The sequence below is a fragment of the Sinohyriopsis cumingii genome, chromosome 7 (genome assembly GCF_028554795.1).
Source record: "Sinohyriopsis cumingii isolate HCF-2022 chromosome 7, ASM2855479v2, whole genome shotgun sequence".
NCBI classification, from domain to species: domain Eukaryota; kingdom Metazoa; phylum Mollusca; class Bivalvia; order Unionida; family Unionidae; genus Sinohyriopsis; species Sinohyriopsis cumingii.
In genome coordinates, this window is record NC_142967.1 from 85968357 (window position 1) to 85991912 (window position 23556).

General features: G+C 36.0%; 1 protein-coding gene across 2 annotated transcripts in view; it reads right to left on the reverse strand.

Moving 5' to 3' along the window:
- The window catches only part of LOC149795663 (WD repeat-containing protein 11-like), a 208123-nt gene that overhangs the window by 139783 nt on the left and 44784 nt on the right, over positions 1 to 23556 (reverse strand). For both annotated transcript variants that reach the window (XM_089964120.1, XM_089964121.1), the window contains exons 6-12: positions 17225 to 17338; positions 16210 to 16363; positions 12687 to 12855; positions 11415 to 11523; positions 4850 to 5025; positions 3643 to 3898; positions 3099 to 3183 (exon numbers count right to left, since the gene is read on the reverse strand). In XM_089964120.1, the coding sequence (XP_089820246.1) occupies positions 3099 to 3183; positions 3643 to 3898; positions 4850 to 5025; positions 11415 to 11523; positions 12687 to 12855; positions 16210 to 16363; positions 17225 to 17338 (1063 nt within the window). The remainder of the gene's footprint in view (positions 1 to 3098; positions 3184 to 3642; positions 3899 to 4849; positions 5026 to 11414; positions 11524 to 12686; positions 12856 to 16209; positions 16364 to 17224; positions 17339 to 23556) is intronic.

Below are 23556 nucleotides of genomic sequence, written 5' to 3' on the forward strand. Positions count from 1 at the left end.
ATCAGTTTAGCTCCTTTTTCGATATTTGTGTTTAGTGATCACAACCCCCTTACTTTCAGCGGCAAGATGAAGAACAAAAATCAAAGACTACTAAGGTGGAGTTTATTGTTACAGGAATATAATAATGACATCAGGTACATCAAGAGAAAAGATAATTTAGTAGCAGGTGCGCTTTCCCGCGTATATAAATATTATTTCATCTAAACTTCGTATCATTCATAAGATTTCTTCTTGTGGTCTTTTAAAAAAAATATAAACCACATGTATAATTGACCTGTGGTAAAAAGAAAGCTTAATTATATAAATCTTTCTTTTTATTTTATGGGGGAAGTGTTATGTATATTTAATTTAATCATTTGCTTGTTAGTTTTAAAAATTTTAAAATCTATTACACGCTATTGTAAGGTAACTTTGTTTACTGGATTTGATATTTTCTAGAAATTAAGTTCAGTTCTATTTGACTTGACTGTTTTATTTTATAAACAGCTAATAATAGGAACACTGTATCTAGTTTCTGACCTTGATTCAGAACCAGTGACTTTGATAAACAACATTTTTTGTTTTAATTCTTTCTCAGAATAAGAATTATGTTCAGTCAAGGCCATACCTGGACGACGTGATATTTATTATGTAACAAACTTCGTTTTCTTGAAGGCTGACCCCCATCTGGGAATCTGTTTTGGGTCTTAAGTTAACCGTATACCTAATGTTTTGTATAGAAGTAGTCAGTGGGCTTTAAACTTTTGACACGTTAAGTTGTGTTGTTCTGACCAGTTTGAGCTGCGATTTGATTTTCTTCAAATTACTCGATTTCAATTGATTATTTTCCATGGAAATACTAGTGCTCTAAAATAATTCTTGGACAAGGACAATTATCGAGATTTATACAGAATTCAAACACTGGAATAATATTTTCTGTGATTCAAGAAGAGACTGTTGACACTGCAGCACTTTGCTGACTATTAATGACATTATCGTCTTTCATTTTGGATTTCATCGGGATTCGAACTCAGTTTTATTTAGGACTTTATATTTCTTCGACTTCTATTTTTTTAGTTCTTGAATTATTTTTGATTTGATTCGAATAGGCGTAAGTTCCTTTTTTTCCATTTTTCACTTGATATTCTAGGGAAATAAACTATTTGTTAAATTTTGCAAAACTTGTTGGCTTCACTTTTTCCTGTTACTTTTGTAAGAGCCTAGTCTCCTAACACAGATATTTGCGGTATCCAGCACAATCATGTCAACTGTGTACCATTTTACAGACCCCTGTTTTTATGTATATTTGCAAGGAAGCACATAAACAAAAATAAAACTAGAAAAATATAAGTATGCTATGGGATTTTAACCTGGTACTCTTCCGTGACAGGGGTCATACTTACTAATAGACCAAGGAAGTAGAAGAACGACGGGTCAATATTTTGGATCAACGTATTGTTGATATATAACAAGCACAATGAACATCGTTTTTTTCCGTATTTGACTCCAGTCAATTGTCAAAATTAGTTTTACCCTGGCTAGCATAAAATACAATGTTATATTTTATCAATTAGAATCGTCTTATGTTTAACCGTATCTCAGATTTAGACTGTCCAAATAGTATCCGAGTCTACTATATACAAATTTTGTGAACGCAGTCCCAAAACGTCGGTCTTTATCTTTAAGTTCAAACAAAAGGATGTGCTAACAACAGTGGTAATGATTTGTAAGTTCACGTGCATTTTGTCTCTAGACACTGGAGAAAAACTAGGCTACCAAGCAGTATTATGGGTTCATATATCTATGTTTGGGAAACAATTCATGTGATCAAGATCTGCTTGTCATGAAACAATCAATGTGATTAGAATCGAGATATGTTTATAATAAAACAATCATTGTGATTAGTACCAAGATCTGCTTGTCATAAAACAATCAATGTGATTAGTACCAAGATCTGCTTTTCATAAAACAAACAATGTGATTAGAACCAAGATGTGCTTGTCATAAAACAATCAATGTGATTAGAATCGCTTGTCATAAAACAATCAATGGGATTAGTACCAAGATCTGCTTGTCATAAAAGAATCAATGTGATTAGTACCAAGATCTACTTGTCATAAAAGAATCAATGTGATTAGAATCCCTTATCATAAAACAATCAATGTGATTAGAATTGCTTGTCATAACACAATCAATGTGATTAGTACCAAGATCTACTTGTCATAAAACAATTAATGTGATTAGAATCCCTTATCATAAAACAATCAATGTGATTCGAGCTAAGATCTACTTGTCATAAAACAATCAATGTGATTAGAAAAAGGATCTACTTGTTATAAGTAGATCTGATAGATAAAGGTATATGCTATAGTAATCCTTGAATTCCCGGTCCAATTAGTTTTATGAACCTAAAGCGTCGCATTTCGTATTATGGAAAGTTATCGTTAGAAACGTTATCTTCCAAATGACCTCTTAAACTTTTACAAATGCGAACGCGTAATTTGATTGGTGAATTAAAAGGTCAACAGGGCATGGCCTAGTATCGGTCTGTCATATCGCCGTGATGTCGGAGATAACGATTTTAATCCGAGTGGCCAAACAATTTGACTTGAATAGCATTTACTAAATCATCATCTAACCATGCTTACTGATTTGGAATATCTTTCTTGCAATGTCCACATAGATTGGAGTGTGATGCATTTTGTATGATAGAAAATCCCTTAGAGTTAAGCAGCGGCATGGCATAGCGTAGGCAATGTTACTGTGGCTTTGAAGGAAGTAGTGAAAGGCCTATATAACATTATTTCCAGCCTTCTGAATAAACAAATGTTACTATCGATAGTATGTTTTAATGGTTAATAGCTTTCCCCAAAACTGGAGGTTTAAATTTGACACGTGAGAAGAAAATATAATATGTAATGTTACTTGCACAAATATATCGAATTATTTCGTCATAGACCATATTCAAAGTATTTTTGTCATTTCATTTTACTATTCTGAACAACTGTCAACATATCTTTGCTAATATTAACTTATAGTATCAAACTTTTTATGACATGTAAAAAAAAAAAAAACAAGTGTTCTGCACAAGAGCAGTGTAAAAATAGGAGAGTACAGACCTGATAGGTGTAGAAAACAGACTAAACTCTTTCATGATCTGTCCACTTGCAACATCGAGTAGCTGTATGCAGCCCCATGTGGAACCTACACACAAAAATTATTTAAATAATTTTTTATCCAAATTATTTGATTTGAAAAGATATGAATAACAAAGATTTTCAAATAAACGGAAACAAGGTTATCTAAAAAGTATTGCCCCAATCATCCCCCACCCTTTCTTTCCCACACTTCCCTCTCTTTCCCCACCCCTCCCTCACTTTCTCATGTTCATAGTTAAAAATATCTTAAGCAGTTACTTTCGAGTACATTTAGCAAAATTCGAGATGATAAGAAACTCTAAACCTGCACTAATTTGGTATCTACTGTATCTCATTTATATGAGTTCTACCATCTAATTGGTATCCACTGTATCTCATTTATATGAGTTCTACGCTTAAGACGAGATGGATATTATAAGAACGGGACCGTACCAATGTGACAAATCAACATATCATAAACTGATTTGATGAAAATAAAAAAGTAAAGATAACAGAGGCAAGAGACCTATTGCTGCTATACACAAATTTGTACTGCCACTTCCTGCTTGTGACTGGTTTCTAAAATTCGGGAAAGGTGGTTGCATCTTGAGGGCAGTGACGGGAGAGAGAAGGCCTTGGAGCATTCCGCTGAGAATGAATCGCAACACATTGAAAGAGTCCGTCTCGCCTACACGCGATGTGTGGGAGGCCACTGGTAAATAGCGGATCAAATCTTGCAAACTAAACTTCAGGGTATTCTCTTTTTTAGCCTTCGGAAGGTTCTATAAATAAAACAAATTAATATATTTTTACCAACGTATTGTCAACAACTATGCAATATGGAAATTTACTTTTAAACAGTATTTCTCGTTTTAAATATTTTGCTTGACTAAGTAAGTAAAATCTTCAACAGCGATGACGTTTTTGGAAGAATGCTCCACTACAAACAAATGGTCGATTGCATCTACAAATCAAGAAACCTTTGTAAAATCGCATTGTAAAGATGAATATTGCATCATTGCACGGAATGCAATAAAAATAATCTTCTGAAAATTAAAATATCGCTTTGAAAGAATAATTTTTTAATGGTTCGCACACTCCGTTTCACATAGGATATAGTTGAAGTACCAAGAGAAAGTAATATTAGCGGTACGATCTTAAACAAAAATTCCTACTGCAAACAAATGATGTACTTAAAAATAGAGAAATCGAAAAGACTTCGTCAGAAATATGCCGATATTGCCATATGCATTTCGGTGGAGATGTGCAGCATAACCAATTTGTTTCCAAGATGTAAAGACAGGCAGGAAGGAAGCTACATCAGAAGAGATGAGTGTTTCCTTGAAAAATAAATTTTCAAGGCAGTGTTTCAATACAGATGTTAAATGTAATATTAAACAATATATTCCCCGAATTCCGTAGCAGTGTTCCAATACAAAGGTTAAATGCAAAATTAGACAAGATATACCGCTAATTCCCTGGCAGCATTTCAATACAAATGCAAAATTATACAAGATTTACCGCAAATTCCCTGGCAGTGTTCCAATACAAATACAACATTAGACAAGATTTACCATGAATTCCCCGGCAGTGTTCCAATACAAATGCAAAATTACACAAGATTTACCGCGAATTCCCTGGCAGTGTTCCAATACAAATGCAACATTAGACAAGATTTACCATGAATTCCCCGGCAGTGTTCCAATACAAATGCAAAATTACACAAGATTTACCGCGAATTCCCTGGCAGAAACATCCAACAGATACATCCTCCCATCGCTGGTGATGACTGCAATATTCCTTTCCGAGACTGGGTGACAGATGAATCCAAATATTTTGGCTTGTCTCATCAATTTCAGGGAATCGGACTGGGCAACTATGTCAAAGGTCACGTCCGTTTCCTTAGAAACTAGAATTATAGAACAGACGACAAAATGAGGAAGAAAAAGTGAATAGTTAAAAAAAAATGTAACTAACTTCAAGATGGCATTTTGTAAGCAAATAAATCCTAAAGTTCGATATTATTCAGGATGGGAGTCAGTGAACATACTGAAACCAATATTCGTGTCTGATGAATCTACAACAGCTGACAATAAAGTATTCTCAGAACAAAAGGAGAATAAATTATATACCTATGCTATGAAAAAACGCTTATTAAATCAAGGTCAGAGACTGCATCAAAGAAAGGATTTGCTGCGTTAAGTTTATTAATCTTCTTATAAAACCTCGTCTTAAGACAACGAAATGAAAAATATGACGAATAACATAAGATCGGACAACAGAATCTCAGTTCTAACACGCTCTAAATAAAGACGATCTTTTTCCAAGGCTGACAAAAGAGAAATCCTGCAGACAGTTTTTGAATCTTGAGCATGATTCGCTGCTTGAAAACTTAAAACTTTAGGGCTTGCCAGACGTTTATAAAGACGGGACTCATACAAAGAGTTTTTAGAATGTTCAATGTAGTTTTCAAAGGAAGATATTACAAAAAAGTAGTGACTGTGGAAAGAAAATTACATCATTGCTAGCACTGAAAAAGATAATTCAAAAAGACTGACAAAAAATATAATTCAAAAAGATAATTAAAACAAAATGATAAAAAATATAATTCAAAAAGATAATTCAAAAAGACTGATAAAAGGAATGTAAAGGAGCTTGTAAAGTTGCATGATTTTCAGAAGATTGCAGATCCATTAAGAAAGGTCTCGACAATATTACATTTACAAGGCATCATTCTGTGGGGTCTTAATCTTTCAATAAATGAGTAATGGTCACAATTCTCGAACTCTCAAAATGTATCCACTGTCGATAGTACTAGACCAGTCAGACTTGACGATATCTGGAACTGTACTAATATAATAAGTAGAGTTGCTAAAGCGGTACAATTGTGGTATTAAAAAGAAAACGAGTAATTTAAACGAAATGGAAACACGAAATTTAAGTACAGGCATTGTAAAGACTGCACATTAAGACAGCTAATTGATTTGGGAAGATCGAAATGGTATTACTAAGGTAATATAAAAACTTGATCTTTGCATATTCAGATGTTTATGTGGGAGAAACATAGTCGACATATCTTACCATGAGCATGCCAAAGCAAGCATAAATTCAAAATACCAACAGTAACATGCGGAATATATCATATGCGGCTGTCGCACTGACACCCTCACTCGAATCTATTCTTTATCTACCTGTTTTTGTGTAAAAGCAAAATTACCTTTATGTGCATAACTCAGAACCTTATTTGTGTTATTCATGTTTACCAGCTTTTTATTTTCTCTAACTCAATTTAATGACATTTTGTGGCTTCTGCAGGCAAATAGTGACATTTAGTGACAATTATTTAGTGACATTTAGTGACAATTATTTCGTGACATTTAGTGACAATTATTTAGTGGTATTCACGGCAATTAGTTGCTTCCATTGTTACCATCTAAATACTTATGCCTAGGCAGTGCCTCCTAGTGGCTCTACTGTTCGTACTCTGCAAGGGACAATGCCCCCTAGTGGCCCTATTGTTCTTACTCTACAAGAGACAGAAACTTGTAGATTTTAGCGCAATGTGTTAGAAGCAAGCATCCTAACCAGATGAGCGAATTAAAAACGTACAAAACAGCAAGCAAATCGACATTGATTTTATATACAGCTCTTCTCCGTCAGCCCTCGCTATAAAGTTATTCTTTCATCTACACAGATTTATGAAAGCAAACGAAACCAGAAGTACATATCTGAATTAGTACCTTATTTATATGCATCTCTGCATATTCTGTTTTTCTTAAATCAACTTTGCAACCGTTTAAAGGTTTTCGTTAATAACTAGTAATATTGTGTGACAATTATTTTGTAAAAATTAGTTAATGACATATATTGCCAGTTGTGTTTGATCAGTGCTCATATTGTGCTCACTGAACTCAAGGGGCATGAGGAATTTAACGCAACACGTTAATTGCAAACATGTTAACGAGATATATAACATTAACACACTGAAAACGACAGCAAGCCGATATAAATTGCACAAGCAAAGGAGAAAGGGGAGATGCAATAGCTGGAATTGATAAACAATATCGAAGAGAATCTGACTAAATCAAAGGGCAAAATAACCACATAAGAGAAATACAAACTTCGGATAAAGGAATGCAACATCCTGATATAAAAATGTTTGCAAAATAAACAACAGGGTATATAAGTAAGTTTAAGCAACTGTTTCAATGTTACAACGGATCGAGCCAAAATAGTTAGAACAAATAGACATGAATCTAGAACAAAAAGACATGAATCTAGAACAAAACGACATTAATCTAGAAAAAAATTATATAAATCTAGAACAAAGGTATATGAATCTAGAACAAATATACATGAATCTAGAATAAATGTATATGAATATAGAACAAATAGACATGAATCTAGAACAAATATACATGAATTTAGAACAACTATACATGAATCTAGAACAAAAGATGCAGGGTGTGGAAAAAGAATTAAAAGCGAACAAAAAGCTAAAAGAGGAATTTGTATTGTTGGGACATTGTCTATATTCAACGTTTTGGTCCTGATTGGTATCGCTTATGTCATTAAGAAATTTGTGAAACAGCCACAATGAACTATTCGAAATGTAAATAATATGGCAGTCTATTTTTTCCAAGAAGTATGTCATCTGAGACAACAGACGAAATCCAACGTCAGAGACGTTATGAATCAAAAAAATTGTACAACCTAACAATAAGTATTAAATATGTGTTGCATGTTGTAAATTTTCTGTGTAATAAATACGTCCGAAACATAAAAATCAAAATAAATATATCTTTCATCGCATTTTTGAACGCAGTTTTACAATTACAAACATCGCCTTGTTACAGAATTTGATAGAGTTTGTTAATGACATATCAAGTATGACAATGTTCATTTTAACTTATTTGAATAATATATTTCTGTATATTTAAATACTACTTTAGAGAAAAAAATATTTAATAAATATTTAGAACTATGTTGGATGTGTTTCACGTCGCTAGTTGATATGTGTATAACTGAGCCGTTATAATATATGCTGCGCATTACATCACCGTTTTTTGTGTACTGTGACCCAGAATACAAGTCGGAAAAACCAGGTCATGATGTCAACTGTTTGTGTTTAGTATAAAATAGCACGCAATTCAAAATCATATGATTAAAACTTGTGCATTGCTTTATGGGTTTATGCCATGATTTAATTCACACTAGGAACTTGTTTTAAACCAGACCTCTTTTACCAAGTACCAATTTTGCCTTCTAATTGCTACTTGCACGTATTATATATATATATATATATATATATATATATATATATATATATATATATATATATATATATATATATATATATCAAGAATACGTGCCTCACAGTTGAAGTAAATTTGCATATAATGTAGTGATGCTGAAAGTAACTGTCACTAATAAAGTAATCAGTTATATCGTGGTTGTACCTTTCAAAACACCAAGAGATTTATTTCCTTTTTCCAGCTGCATTGTAAAATTACAGTAATTGAAAAAAATGTTGTCATTTTGTCTCTGCTAATTGTTAGTTATACTTGAGGATATTTTTTATACACTGAAAATTAAACGATATAAAATAATACTCACAAGTCTGACTGGTCAAGTAGTTTAGAGTAGTGTCTGACTGGTCAAGTAGTTTAAAGTAGTGTGTGACTGGTCAAGTAGTTTAAAGCAGTGTGTGACTGGTCAAGTAGTTTAGTGTAGTGTCTGACTGGTCAAGTAGTTTAGTATAGTGTCTGACTGGTCAAGTAGGTTAGTGTAGTGTCTGACTGGTCAAGTAGTTTAAAGTAGTGTCTGATTGGTCAAGTAGTTTAAAGTAGTGTCTGACTGGTCAAGTAGTTTAAAGTAGTGTGTGACTGGTCAAGTAGTTTAGTGTAGTGTCTGACTGGTCAAGTAGTTTTAGAGTAGTGTTTGACTGGACAAGCAGGTCAGAATAGTGTCTGACTCGTCAAGTTGTTTAAGAGTAGTGTCTGACTGGCCAAGTAGTTTAGTGTAGTGTCTGACTGGTCAAGTAGGTTAGTGTAGTGTCTGACTGGTCAAGTAGGTTAGAGTAGTGTCTGACTGGTCAAGTAGTTTAGTGTAGTGTCAGACTGGTCAAGTAGGTTAGTGTAGTGTCTGACTGGTCAAGTAGTTTAAAGTAGTGTCTGACGTGTCAAGTAGTTTAAAGTAGTGTCTGACTGGTCAAGTAGTTTAGTGTAGTCTCTGACTAGTCAAGTAGTTTTAGAGTAGTGTCTGATTGGTAGTTTAAGAGTAGTGTCTGATTGATCAAGTAGTGTAAAGCAATGTCTGGCTGGTCAAGTAAGTTAGAGTGGTGTCTGACTTGTCAAATAGGTTAGAGTAGGGTCTGATTGCTCAAGTTGTTTAAGAGTAGTGTCTGACTAGTCAAGTAGTTTTAGATTAGTGTCTGATTGGTAGTTTAATAGTAGCATCTGATTGGTCAAGTATTTTACAGTAGTGTCTAACTGGTCAAGTGTGTGTGTGTGTGTGTGTGTGTGTGTGTGTGTGTGTGTGTGTGATTTGGATTTTTAACGTAGCTTTAACAATTTTTCAGTCGTATCGCTATGACGTCTGCAGTGTGGCAGATTATAGTGATGTCTAGCACTGGGGTATCATGCCGCAGACATGTAGCATGATGTCTCACCCAGTCACATTATCGTGACACCAGGCCGACCAGTCCTAACACTAACCTCTTAATGCTGAGCACCTAGCGAGACAGCTGTTAGTACCATTTTTGTAAGTCTTTGGTATGACTCGGCCGTGGATTGAACCCACGACGTCCCGCCTCCACGTAGTGTCTGAGTGGTCAAGTAGGTTAGAGTAGTGTCTGACTGGTCAGGTATTTTAGAGTAGTGTTTAACTTGTCAAGTAGATTAGATAAGCGCCTGACTAGTCAAGTAGTTTTAGAGTAGTGTCTGACTCACCAAGTAGTTTATTGTAGTTTCTGACTGGTCAAGTTGGTTAGTGTAGTGTCTGACTCATCAAGTAGGCTAGAGTAGTGTCTGACTGGTCAACTAGTTTTAGCGTAGTATCTGACTGGCCAAGTAGTTTATTGTAGTGTCTGACTGGTCAAGTAGGTTAGAGTAATGTCTGACTAGTCAAGTTGGTTAGTGGAGTGTCAGACTGGTCAAGTAGGTTAGAGTAGTGTCTGACTCACCAAGTAGTTTTAGAGTAGTGTCTGACTGTTCAAGTAGGTTAGTATCGTGTTTGACTGGTCAAGTAGGTTAGAGTAGCATCTGACTGGTCAAGTATTTTTAGAATATTGTCTGACTGCTCAAGACGTTTTAAAGTAGTGTTAGACTGGTCAAGTATTTTAGATTAGTATCTGACTGGTCATGTAGTCAAAGAGTAGTATCTGGCTGGTCAAGTGGTTTAAAGTAGTGTGTGATTCGCAAAGTAGTTTTTGAGTAGAGTCTGACTCGTCAAAACGTTTAGTGTAGAGTCTGACTCACCAAGTAGTTTAGAGTAGTGCCTGACTGGCCACATAGGTTCATGGTAGTAGGCCAACTGAGTACTGGAACAGTTTATGTAAAATAGTTCTATTTTAAATTTAGTTATGGTTCAGAACTGTCAGTTATCCGCTACTGAATATATCGAAGGAGAGATCTCTAGGTATTGTCCAGATCAAAATTGTAGCATTCCAGCTTATCTCAAAATGATATGGAAGGAGAGATCTGCAGGTATTGTACAGATCAAAATTGTAGCATTCCAGGTTATCTCAAAATGATATGGAAGGAGAGATCTCTAGGTATTGTCCAGATCAAAGTTGTAGCTTTCCAGTTTATCCCAAAATGATATGGAAGGAGAGATCTCTAGGTATTGTCCAGATCAAAATTGTAGATTTCCAGCTTATCTCAAAATGATATGGAAGGAGAGATCTCTAGGTATTGTCCAGATCAAAATTGTAGCTTTCCAGCTTATCTCAAAATGATATGTGTCAACTTTAAATATTTTATTAGTCACACAAGCATCCGAATTTGATTTCATTCAATTTTTTTGTTTGCTTCTATCATTAGGTTTTATGTCTGGACTCAAATTATGATGGTGAAATTCCAATTTTCACAAGAAAATAAACTCATACTTCTAAAAATGAATTATCATGACCAGTCAAATCATTTTTATCATCTCAATATTGAACAATCATCATATTTCGAATATAAAAATTAAATTTGAAAGGTTATTTGTAATATCTGTCTGTCTGTCTGTCTGTCTGTCTCTCTCTCTGTCTCTCTCTCTCTCTCTCTCTCTCTCTGTTTCTCTGCAAATACATACTTTCTGACTTCCCCGATTTTGTTCTGGCATATGACCTTTTCATTCGGAGGGTGACGCATCCATTGGTGTGAAAGCAGTATAAAGCTTCCGTCCATTTGCAGGGAAATATCTACAAAGTGTTGACAGTATTATTATCGCTTCGTATGTGATAAATCAGCAGAACAGTATTAAAAGAAGAGTCAAACCGTTTAATAGGGCTGAACATAGTACCAAATTTATATTTAATAAATCGAGTGAGAAAGCGTTTCCAGTCATAGATCTCAAACGAGAAGAAAGTTTTCATGAAGAAGTCATTTTAGAGGCCAGAAAGGGAATACATAACTCTATTTAGAGGCTAGAAGAGGGATTGCATAACTATTTAAAGAAACGAAAAGAAATTACATAACTCTATTTAGAGGATAGAAAAGAGATTACATAACTCTATTTAGAGGCTAGAAGAGGGATTACACAATTCTATTTAGAGGCTAGAAAAGAGATTACATAACTCTATTTAGAGTATAGAAGAGAGATTACATAACTCTATTCAGAAGCTAGAAGAGAGATTACATAACTCTTTTTAGAGGCTAGGAGAAGGATTACACAATTCTATTTAGAGAATAGAATAGAGATTACATAACTCTATTTAGAGGATAGAAAATAGATTACATAACTCTATTTAGAGAATAGAAAAGAGATTATATAACTCTATTTAGAGAATAGAAAAGAGATCACATAACTCTATTTAGAGGCTAGAAGAGAGATTACATAACTCTATTTTCAAAACTCTGACCATCAAAAATGGTTCTTTTATTCCTTTATTCTGCTTTAATACATAGTGACTATTGTTGTAGTAAAACGCGACAAAAGGTGTAAAGAGAGAAAATATTAGAAGAAAGCAGTTTTGCGATTTGGACAGGAATATATTTTTTGCCAGTTAGTGCTATCATTTCTGCATATTCTAAATACAAGATCAAGAAATATAATCAGTACTGTTTCAAACAGAAAAACTTGAATTCTTGAATAAATTACGAAAAGGTTAATTTGATTAATCAAAAAATTATGTTCAAAATATATAAACCTATAATTTACGATTTAAGAGATAACATGATCGAATGACATAGCTCGCACCCTTTTCAGTTTTCCTTTCAACGCCATGTTTGATTATTATCTTTCGATTGTACCTAATTCATACTTCAAGGTTGCGTGTTGAAAACAGTGGAAAAACATTACTAAATACCGTATTTAAAAAATACACTTGATTTTAATCATAGCCAATCTTTTGCAGAATATTACCTTCACCAAAGCTGAAGATAAAGGATCCAATCTGGTGGAATTCAGGACAAGTTTCATGTCAATGTCCAAAAGAAGAATTCTGCTAGGAAACACGATAAACAGCTGATGTATTGTAGAGGGATTGAAAACCATCTGTATACATTCTCGGTTTTCGTCTGACTGGACTTGCCTAAATAATAAGTGCGTTGAAATTGGGCATGAAAATAAAATAATAAACTTTCATTGTAGAGAGCATTTGCCTTCTTAAGAAAAAAGAAAAGTACAAATATTAAAACAGGAAGTTCAAATAATGCATATGAAGACATGATAAGAAAAATATATAAATTGTATTCGCCATTTGTTTATTATATGTTGAAGTGAACAATTATTTCATTTTGTCTTATCTTATGTTCAATCTGCAGAAGTATTTAATGCTGTGTGTAGATTTAATTTGAGGGGAATAATTTATTTAATTTATTTATTGGAATCAGAAATAGTTTGTATGACTATGTGGACTAACAATATTTTGGGTTTATTGTAAATTGATTCAAAGGAGGTCTGGACAATGCCATTGTGATACATCAAGACTGTTGGCATTTCAGCACACTCAAGACCTGGGATTCATTCGGAACACTCTATTCTTTTGGACTTGTGATAGAACATTTTAGGTTTAGTTTGGTTTTAATTCACAGTACTGTATGTTCCTCTTAAATTTTCAATTTTTAAGTTAGAAAATGAAATGATTTGTTAAGTTGTTTGTTGATTTCCTTCTTATGTTGCTTAGTTTACGACCACAGAGTTGTAATATGTATGTATGTATGTATGTATGTATGTATGTATGTATGTATGTATGTATGTTTGTATGTATGACTGACTGACTGACTTTCTTTATTTCCTCTTCAGAAGAGATTTCATTCAGTTAATTTTTCGTTAATACAGAAAAGTTAGGAACATAGCTTGACATTAATGGACTTACAGTACACACACACACACACACACACACACACATATATATATATATATATATATATATATATATATATATATATATATATATATATATATATATATGCACATACATATATATGAGTACATACACACATCTACACACAAACATACACATATATATAAACACATTCATAGTCTTCATTTTGTTATTAATATCCGTTGCAAACGATGTTAAAATGAATATCTGGCATTTCAGTACCTAAAATTTTAAAATGCTGGCGCCACGCGTCACGAATCAAATCAGGGTCCCGTATTATTTCTCCTTCCACTTTTAGTTCAGAAATATCTTGTCCCTGACCCTTCTTATGAAGTCTTATTATTCTGTAGAATTTCCCTACATCCAGTTCTGCAGCTTTTTCCAGCTCATTGAATTGTTCCTGTTCGTATTGGTCTTTTACCTTGTTTAATTGGTTTCTGAATTTTCTTTTCTCATTTTTATATTCTGCATAAGTTTTAAATTGTGTACCACGTAGCCGTTCTTCTTTTATCCATAATGCTCGCTTTCCTCTCATCTCTTTATGTAGTTCAGCCACATTAATAAATTTCCAGTAATGTTTTAAGTGCGGCAGGAAGGTTTTCTTTGGAAGAATGTTGTCAGCTGTATTGCGTAAAACAGTCGTAACAGTAACTAGGGCGTTTTGTACATCTGAAATGTTGTGTAAAAATAGCTCCACTGAGTTTAAGTGCTCGTTGGTTTCACTTCTGTACCGCTCCTGCTGTTCTGAAGAAGCTTTGCGCCAGTTGATTGTAACTGGATATCTGGAAAATGTTGATTCTAGGACTTCGTCTGGAACTAACAACACTGCTCGTGCAGGTAAATGATCAGATAGATTGAGATGATGGTCATCTTCAATATTGGCACTACGGACTAAATCTATTTTGGAGGAGGGAATCAAAATGTAGTCAATCAAGGACGAGTGTTTGCCGTCTGATGAGCAATATGTATAACCTGGTATTCCAGAAGGGAAAATATCACATGTTGACATTAGATGCCTATTTTTAAGAAATGATTGAAGGATGTAACCTTTACCATTGTACTTTTTGAAATCACTTTTTTGTGAAGCCCCGCATTGAAGTCACCGCAGATAATCACTAAACCTTTTTTGACTATATTCATCATAAAGGCATTCCACAGTTTCCATTATTTCTTTATAATCATCTAATGAGGCGTTTGTGGAAGGAATGATGTATGTATGTTTGTATGTATGTATGTATGTACGTATGCGTGTGTGTATGTATGTATGTATGTATGTATGTATGTATGTATGTATGTATGTATGTATGTATGTATGTATGTATGTATGCGTGTGTGTATGTATGTATGTATGTATGTATGCGTGTGTGTGTATGTATGTATGATGTATATATGCATGTATGTATGTATGTATGTATGTATGCATGTATGTATGTATGTATACGTGTGTGTATGTATGTATGTATGTATGTTTGTATGTATGTATGTATGCGTGTATGTATGTATGTATGTATGTATGTATGTATGTATCTAAGTATGTATGTATGTATGTATGTATCTATGTATGTATATATGCGTGTGTGTATGCATGCATGTATGTATGTAGTATGTATGTATGTACGTATGCGTGTGTGTATGTATGTATGTATGTATGTATGTATGATGTATGCATGTATGTATGTATGTATGCGTGTGTGTGTGTATGTATGTATGTATGTATGCGTGTGTGTATGTATGTATGTATGATGTATGTATGCATGTATGTATGTATGTATGTATGCGTGTGTGTATGTATGTATGTATGTTTGTATGTATGTATGTATGTATGTATGTATGCGTGTGTGTATGTATGTATGTATGTATGTATGTATCTAAGTATGTATGTATGTATGTATCTATGTATGTATGTATGCGTGTATGTATGTATGTATGTAGTATGTATGTATGTATGAGTGTGTGTATGTATGTATGTATGTATGTATGTATGTATCTATGTATGTATGTATCTATGTATGTATGTATGTATGTGTGTGTGGGTGTGGGTGTGCATGCGTATGTCTGTCTATCTGTCTGTCTGTGTATGTATGTATGTCTGTATGTATCATTGTTTATTTAACTTGGTAACATTATTGCACGCAAAGGTTGACTAACTCCTCTGTCTGATGACATTCAAAAGGTAACTGTAGGGCTCAGGGATAATTCTTGAGGCAATCATAGTGATTGGATTGAACTCAGTACAAATTGCTCACAAAATTAAAACAAGATATGGGTACTTCCGGGCCTATAAATTAGATTTTGCAAAGAGACCTTGCATAATTTAGAAGCAACCACATTCCTTATCTCACTGACAACATGAAATGAGTGCTCTATGACAAATCTAATTGGCTAATTGATGGCTACAAAGTCTCATGGATATATGTATGACACAAAACTTTGCCGACCAATACAAAGAAGGCTGATAAATGTAGTGATGAGGAGTAGTTACGTATATATGTAGGTAAGTAAGTAGATATGTTGACATACAGGTAGGTAGGTAGGTAGGTAGGAAGGTGGGTCTGTAACCTTCGATTGAGGCCTATATCAGCACCAAATAAGTTCTGGATATTATCAGCCAGGGACGTGAGCTTATTCCACGATGCTCTCTTCACAATCCTGGCCATTGTATATGCATTCATAACATCGCTGTTGTCTTTTCCACCATTCCTGGTATCATCATCTAAGACGATTGAAGATACTTGAATGCAACATTGTCAACAAGATACATAATATTAAAACTCAAGTTACGTCCATTTTGGCTAACAACACATTAGAATTAAATACAGTCTTAATATGAAATGACGGAAGGACAAAACAATCGTTACTCAGAGGTTTCCAGACATTCGTGTGTGAAGGGATTTTAAATTCCTTGGAATAACTTCTTCGCGTTGTCTATTGTGAAAACGTTATGTCATGTGTTTGCTATTATTTAACTGTCAACGATTCACTTAGGATTTACAGAACATGCACATTGTTAGATAGTGACTTTGGCCAATATTTAATTAACATTAGTTATGGCATTTTCATTTGGAGGACATTGTAATCTTCAATCCTTCACAGTACTTTGCAACATTTTTGAGGCATATATTTATTTTTAAAAGACGGTTTCAGTTATTATGCAATCAGCTATTTGTATTGGTTCCTTGACAAAAGAGCGACATATTCCATGCAGTAGAAACTGTTATTTTCAATATGATATATACAATTCTGAATGGAGATACAAATCGATTTTCTTCCCTAAATTGTTCGTGACATTACTGAAAATCGTTCTTACACTCAATACTAGTATTAATTATATAAGCAGTTTTAGAAAACTTTGTCAAACGTCAATACGGTCTCACGATTGACAATCACTGATTTCGCTAAAAAGTATTATAAGATACACGGATATAAATTCACCTGGTAAGTAATATGTTTAACTGACGTCAGCCTATAGCGTGATCATAATAAATAAAAGCACAGCCTTTCAACAACATCAGAGGGTGATATCTTATCTTGTTTGAAAGTGCTCACAATAACAAAACAAATCGTTATTGAATACCTTGTTTCGGGCTGCTAACGTTCGCCATGAACTGAATGGTCTGAAAGCTGTCAGAGGGCGGTCTTCTCGTGTCTAAATCCGGCACAAGTAGTAATTGATTGTTCTCACTCAGTACTGAAAATTGAATTGCGAAAAATGAAGCAAACGAGCAGCAGAGGGGCTGTACAGACCGAAACTTTTTGCACAATAAACCCCTCCAGGAAACTATTCCTCGATAGAGGGCTTATTTCGACGAAATAAACCCTTCTATTCAGAATACAGGACAAAAAAAAATGTCCCCCGAAAACTCGAAGAGTTTCCAGGGACAAACTCGTTGAGTTTGCACTGACAACTTGGGTTACTTCAATAAATCTGAAACAGTTTCCGTGGCGGGGTCGTTATTGAAAAATCCATGGGTCGGGTCCATCCCCTCTGCTGCTCTGGGAAATGAGTTTCCAAGGAAAAACATTTTTATGTTGCAAATAGTGTATCAAGTCCAATACGGTATCTTGTTCTGGGATCGTGTAAATTTATTGTCACAAATCCGTGAGGTTTTCTTTGAGCATGACTGAAGAAATTTTTAAATTTATTTAAATCCATATCGCCACCACACCAGGTTTGATGAATATTTCTCAGTGTATGTGTATCAACTCCATTGAATATCGCAAGAAGATTACAATTATCCCTGATTACTTTAGGAATTTGTGTATAACGCTGAGTAACATAAATCACATCAGTGTTTTTGTGACGTCCCCGGGAAAATATTCTTGCGGGATTTTTTTGCTTGTCCAACATAACATCATCATACACTACTAGGTTGTTAATTGATTCATCAAGATCCTCGACGCTGGGGGCTTCTTCGATATCAGTGATAAATTCAACAACATCCTCACCGTCTTTACTCAGCGCGCTTGCACTCTCATTAAAATCTTTTATAACGTTATAGCATCGTTGATCATCTACAGATGGAGCTATCAAATACAGTTTATCCCATTTCATCCACTTCATTATCAAGTTCAGCAACAGCTGTGTTTTACCTGAACCGGATGGCCCAATTATAATCGCGCGGATAGAGTTTGGTAGCACTGAATTATGCTTAACTGGCTCTTTCTTTTTTGTCGCAGAAAAATCTGTAATTTCCATTTGTATATAAAGAATAATAATTATGGATCTATATTGTGTGAAGTGTAAGGCACGAACCCCTACGAATGATCTAACAACCATTACAACAAAAAATAACAGACAAGCACTTTCTGGTAAGTGTACGCGATGTGGCACAAAAAAATTTAGATTTCAAAAAAAAAGCGAGAATTTAGCGGAGGTGACATTGCAGCCAAACTTGGAAAGCTCCCCGGAACTCCCTGGGCAAAGTATCCCGGAGAAAAACATCTCCCAGGATACAATTACTGCGGTCCAGGGACCCGACTAGATATCAGACTTGATGAACAATCTAAACCAAAACCGGGAGAGTATCCGATAAACGCTATCGACGCAGCGTGTCACATACATGATGTTGCTTATCGAAGTAAAGATCTACAAGACAGGCATATCGCGGATGTGAAATTAATTCATGCACTAAGCGCCATAAAAAATAAATCATTTAAGGAGTCACTCGCTAATTGGTTAGTAAGATCAGCGATGAAATCTAAATTAGTATTAGGCGCTGGATAATTAAATAAAAATGCAAGCGATTTATTATTCCCCAATCGGATACTGGAGAGGTAACTCAGCAATTAATAAACTCGCCAACGCGGCATCAGTAACACGCGAGGTTGCCAAAAATTGGCTATCAAAACAAGCAATATGGCAAATCTACTTACCACCACCTCGACAAATCAACTTTGCACATTTTGATGTTAGTGTGCCCAATGAAGTTCATCAGGCTGACATACTATTCCTGCCTCATGATACTGTCCGTAGAAAAATATACAAATACGCGCTAACAGTAGTTGATGTTGCCAGTAGATACAAAGAAGCAGAACCGTTAGCGACTAAAACAGCGTCCGAAGTCGCCTCTGCGTTTAAACGAATTTATCAACGAGGACCTCTAAACTGGCCACGATTATTACAAGTTGATCCTGGCAAGGAATTTCAGGGCGCGGTGTCATCACTGACAAAGCAGCATAACGTTACCATACGACGAGGACATACTGAAATTCATCGGGATCAGGCAATTGTTGAGCGATTTAATAGAACACTCGCTGAGAGATTATTCGGATACCAGTACGCGAGGGAATTCATTTACGATACGAGATCTCGTGAATGGGTTGCAAGACTGCCAAACGTGATAGCCGCACTGAATAATGAAATTACCAGAACAACAAACATGAGACCTGTAAATGCAATCACAAAAAAATATATACCCCGCGTCAGTGAACGCGGACAACAGCAACAAAATGTTTCAACGCAGCCAGGGACGCTAGCGTACCCACTGCTGGGTAATGTCACCGTTAGGTATTTATACGAACCAGGCGAACTAGAAGGAGGAAAAAAAAGAGCAACCGATCCCACATGGAGTGTTACTACACATAAGATATCCAGCATAACCAGATCAACTGGGAGAAACGCAATCTACAGATTAGATTCGACTGCTCCTCAACGCGGATTTAAACGCGAGCAACTTCAGGTGATTCCCGAGGATACACAATTACCACCCCGATCACTAAAGTGATCCGCACTGAAGTGATTCAATCATTTAAATAACTGCAGCAACACCTCTGCGTCGGTTACACTCAAGACAGGTCAACATCACATTTTCACGTGTATGACCGCGACTGCTATCTATTCTATCTACGGTGAATTGCCTTGGGTCGTTTTTCGAATACTGCCACAGCAATAAACAATTACAACTCGCACAGTGATTATTCTGCTGTTGTTGTAATTGTATTACAAATTCAACATCCAAACTTTGTTTGGGATCAAACTCTCTACCATTTTTTTTGTCGCTCTGTTTGTAACCGGCTAATTTCTTTCTTATTGTGTCATCAGCGATTGAGCTGTCGTTGACAACATCATCTAATACAATTCTTCGTAACTGACCTATCCTTCTTACTCTTGACACGGCTAAATAAACTAAATTTGACCACTCGATGCGATCATCAACAATCCAAACTGTTGTATCTGAAATAGTTAGTCCCTGCGAACTGTGGATGGTCATAGCGTATCCTAGCGTCCACGGGGATTTGCTCATTTTCAGTGCCTGTTCAACAGCATCAACATCAACTGTGACAATATCATTTAATACTAAATTCTGTTTCTCCGGACCCGACGCAGTCAGGCGCCCTGGAATATCAACATCAATATTCTGCAATCGCGTATCAGCTGGTCTATAACACAACGGCACTGGCAACATGGGAAATTTCTTCTGATGTAACTGAAATAACCGCTGCTGAAGTGTGTCCCTGACTATCTTTCTACTTGCCACAATTAAATCACCTGGTTTCCACGTTTCCCAAAAGTCGCTCAGCGAAGTCTCTGGAATTATTTCACGCATTATCTCACACTGGACTTTATTGGTTTGTAGCCTGATCAGTGCCTTAAACTCTTTCAGCGTTTCATCGAGTGCTCTAACATCGTTAGTTATTTCCTCATAATAATCTACAAAAGTTTTCAGCCACTCGTGTGGAGATTCACCTGTAAATGGGGGTGGTTGACCATGATCGCCGCACATCACCACTGCGGTATTTTTCTTTAGCAGCCAATCCAGAAACTGTTTTAATGTATCCAACGGCACAGTGTCTATCTCATCCCAGATGATTTTCTCGGGAATATATTTCGTTCCCATTCGTTCAGGTGTCCACGTGCCGCCGCTGTATTTGAAAAAACTGTGATACGTGCACGCGTTAACATCCCGTTGTCTCATCTCCCTGGCAAGTCTGTGTGTGGGTGTTAGCACAATCATGTCAGAGTTTCTAAATAATTCAATCGCTCGGGTTGTTTTACCAGAACCACCAGGACCGTTCAGATAAACTGTTTTGTGTCTTGTAACAGGATCGTGCACCGGCGGCAACAACGAAGTTGCCCCCGACGAAACCATCGAAGATATTTCTGCGCTGCGATACTCATCCTCGATTTCAACATCAGCCGATTTACAATATCCGTGTAACATTTCATTCTTTATTCTCCACGAGCCCCACGATGGATCATCCGATATAACATTATCCAACAGCGCTGAGTGTTTTTTATCAATATAAAATGAATCCGTTGCAACTCTCACTGCGGCAACAGGGAATCTATTGATCATCGACAACAAATTTATGGATACATAAGCCAGCATCGAAGATCTCAAATGTATGTACTGAGATGATTCTCCGTCAATATAACTAAAAACAGTCCCTAGTTTTTCCCCGTTTGACAGAAACACATCTTTGCGGTTACAGAACATGTTGTTCGTGGCTGCATCAGCGACAATAAGATCCAATTCAGTCTTGTCCATGATTAATCGACTGTGATGTTGTTTATGATCATACGCTCCACCTTGAGTGAATTTCCCTATTATTCTTCGTCCTAGATCTTTTGCTGTGCTTTCATCATTTCTGAGTTTGCTTTTAAGTACTTCAGGAGCTTTCTTGATGATAGCGTCGATAGAAGTTTCTGGATATTCTCGTGACCAATCTTCGATGACTTCTTCTAACGTAACCGGCGTTGGAGTTGGCAACCAAACGTCGGTTTGACGACAATAACATATAATCGCTTCGCTGACCGTCAGCGACAACAGTATTCGACTGTCAAGCATGTATCGCAATAACACTATCGGTGCCCATCGCTTCTCAACGAAATGTCTGCCAAACCAAACATAACACACAGGATGTAAATCCTTAGCGAATTTAAACGACGACACACAAGCAAATCCGGTCAAGTCAAAATCGGGTAAAACACCGTTGACAGCTACTCTTGTCATGGTATTGCCAGCGTGGCCAAACCGTTTAAAATATTCGCTGCATTCTCCACGCCCAAGGAAACTTCCTGGATAACACGCCGTCATGTCCACGGATATCATACCGCGGTGATCATACTGAGTATTCCACAAACCGCCGTGTCCGTATTCGACACAGCTCTGCTGGATATCAGCAAGAAAACTTTTCGGAGTTGGTCTCCATGAATTTCGTTCCCGGGCTACATGCGCGACAACACCCGGGACAGTAAAACAGTGTGTCAGTAACGTATCAGTGTTGCCAGCATGATATTTTTCTGCGAGTTTTTTCATTTCCTGCTGTAACGCCATTGTTCTGTATATTTCCCCGTTGGGTCTCACAAACTGATCATATTCTCCATCTTCGCTACTTCTGAATAACCACACAGACACTGGATCGGTTTTACTTATCTGATAAATAAAATCAAACATGCTCCCAGAATTGCTTTGCAATTCCGGATAATACTTCACAACACGGTCTTGCGGAAATATCCTAACCGAGTCAGTCCAGGCGTGACTGTTATGATCGATAATAGTTATTGGTGTTCCACGGGAATTGTATTTACACTCATACAATACCTCACCGGTTAACGATGAAACCGTTATAGGAAATTTTAGTAATCGCTCTAGCTCAGCAACATCATTTATTGACGCTCCTTTATCCGCTACTCGTGTCGCCCACGCTGTTATTTTAGTTTGTCTTAGCGGTGTTAGGCCGTTTCCTCGCATTGCATTTTTAAAATGTTCCATTACTCGCTCAGCTACACAATTCAACACCGACACCTTCATCGGTTTGAGTTTATCAACGCGTGGTTTCTTCATCGGATAAATTCCATAAACAACTGCGGTCACAGGATACGCTCTGGCATAATATGGTATATCAATCCCAACAAGTACTCCCGGTTTTGAGTCTTTACTTAACAGAACGGTTTTTCCACGAACGCCTCTGGCATCAAGAACAGGGTCTAGTTTGTCTCTGATAATCCACGTTCCCTCGCCGACTCCAACAATAAATTTTATCTGTACGAAATATCTTCTATCGTCGAGATACCCAATTATGTTACGCGCGATTGTATCGTTCATGGTAGCATCAATGATACGGTCACGAGAAATGCTTTGCATTTCCCGAGAAACGCTCGCGTTTCCGAGGATAATTTTATACGAAGACCACGTGTGTGCGGCACCATCACGACGAAACTCTTCTTTGGCATTCTTGATAACACCAATTACCTCTGCTAACTCTCTTCGTCGTGGATCAGCGGTTAACCGGTCAAGATCGAATCTAGAACCTGATATGGGTTTTATTCTGGATAGTCTTTCAAAACCCATTATTATAATTAAGACAAATATTTAAATAGACAAATATATTATATGATGAACCAATGCAAGTGGATCAAACTAAATTCATCAGCGCCGTGTAGCAAACCCTGCAGAGGCGAAT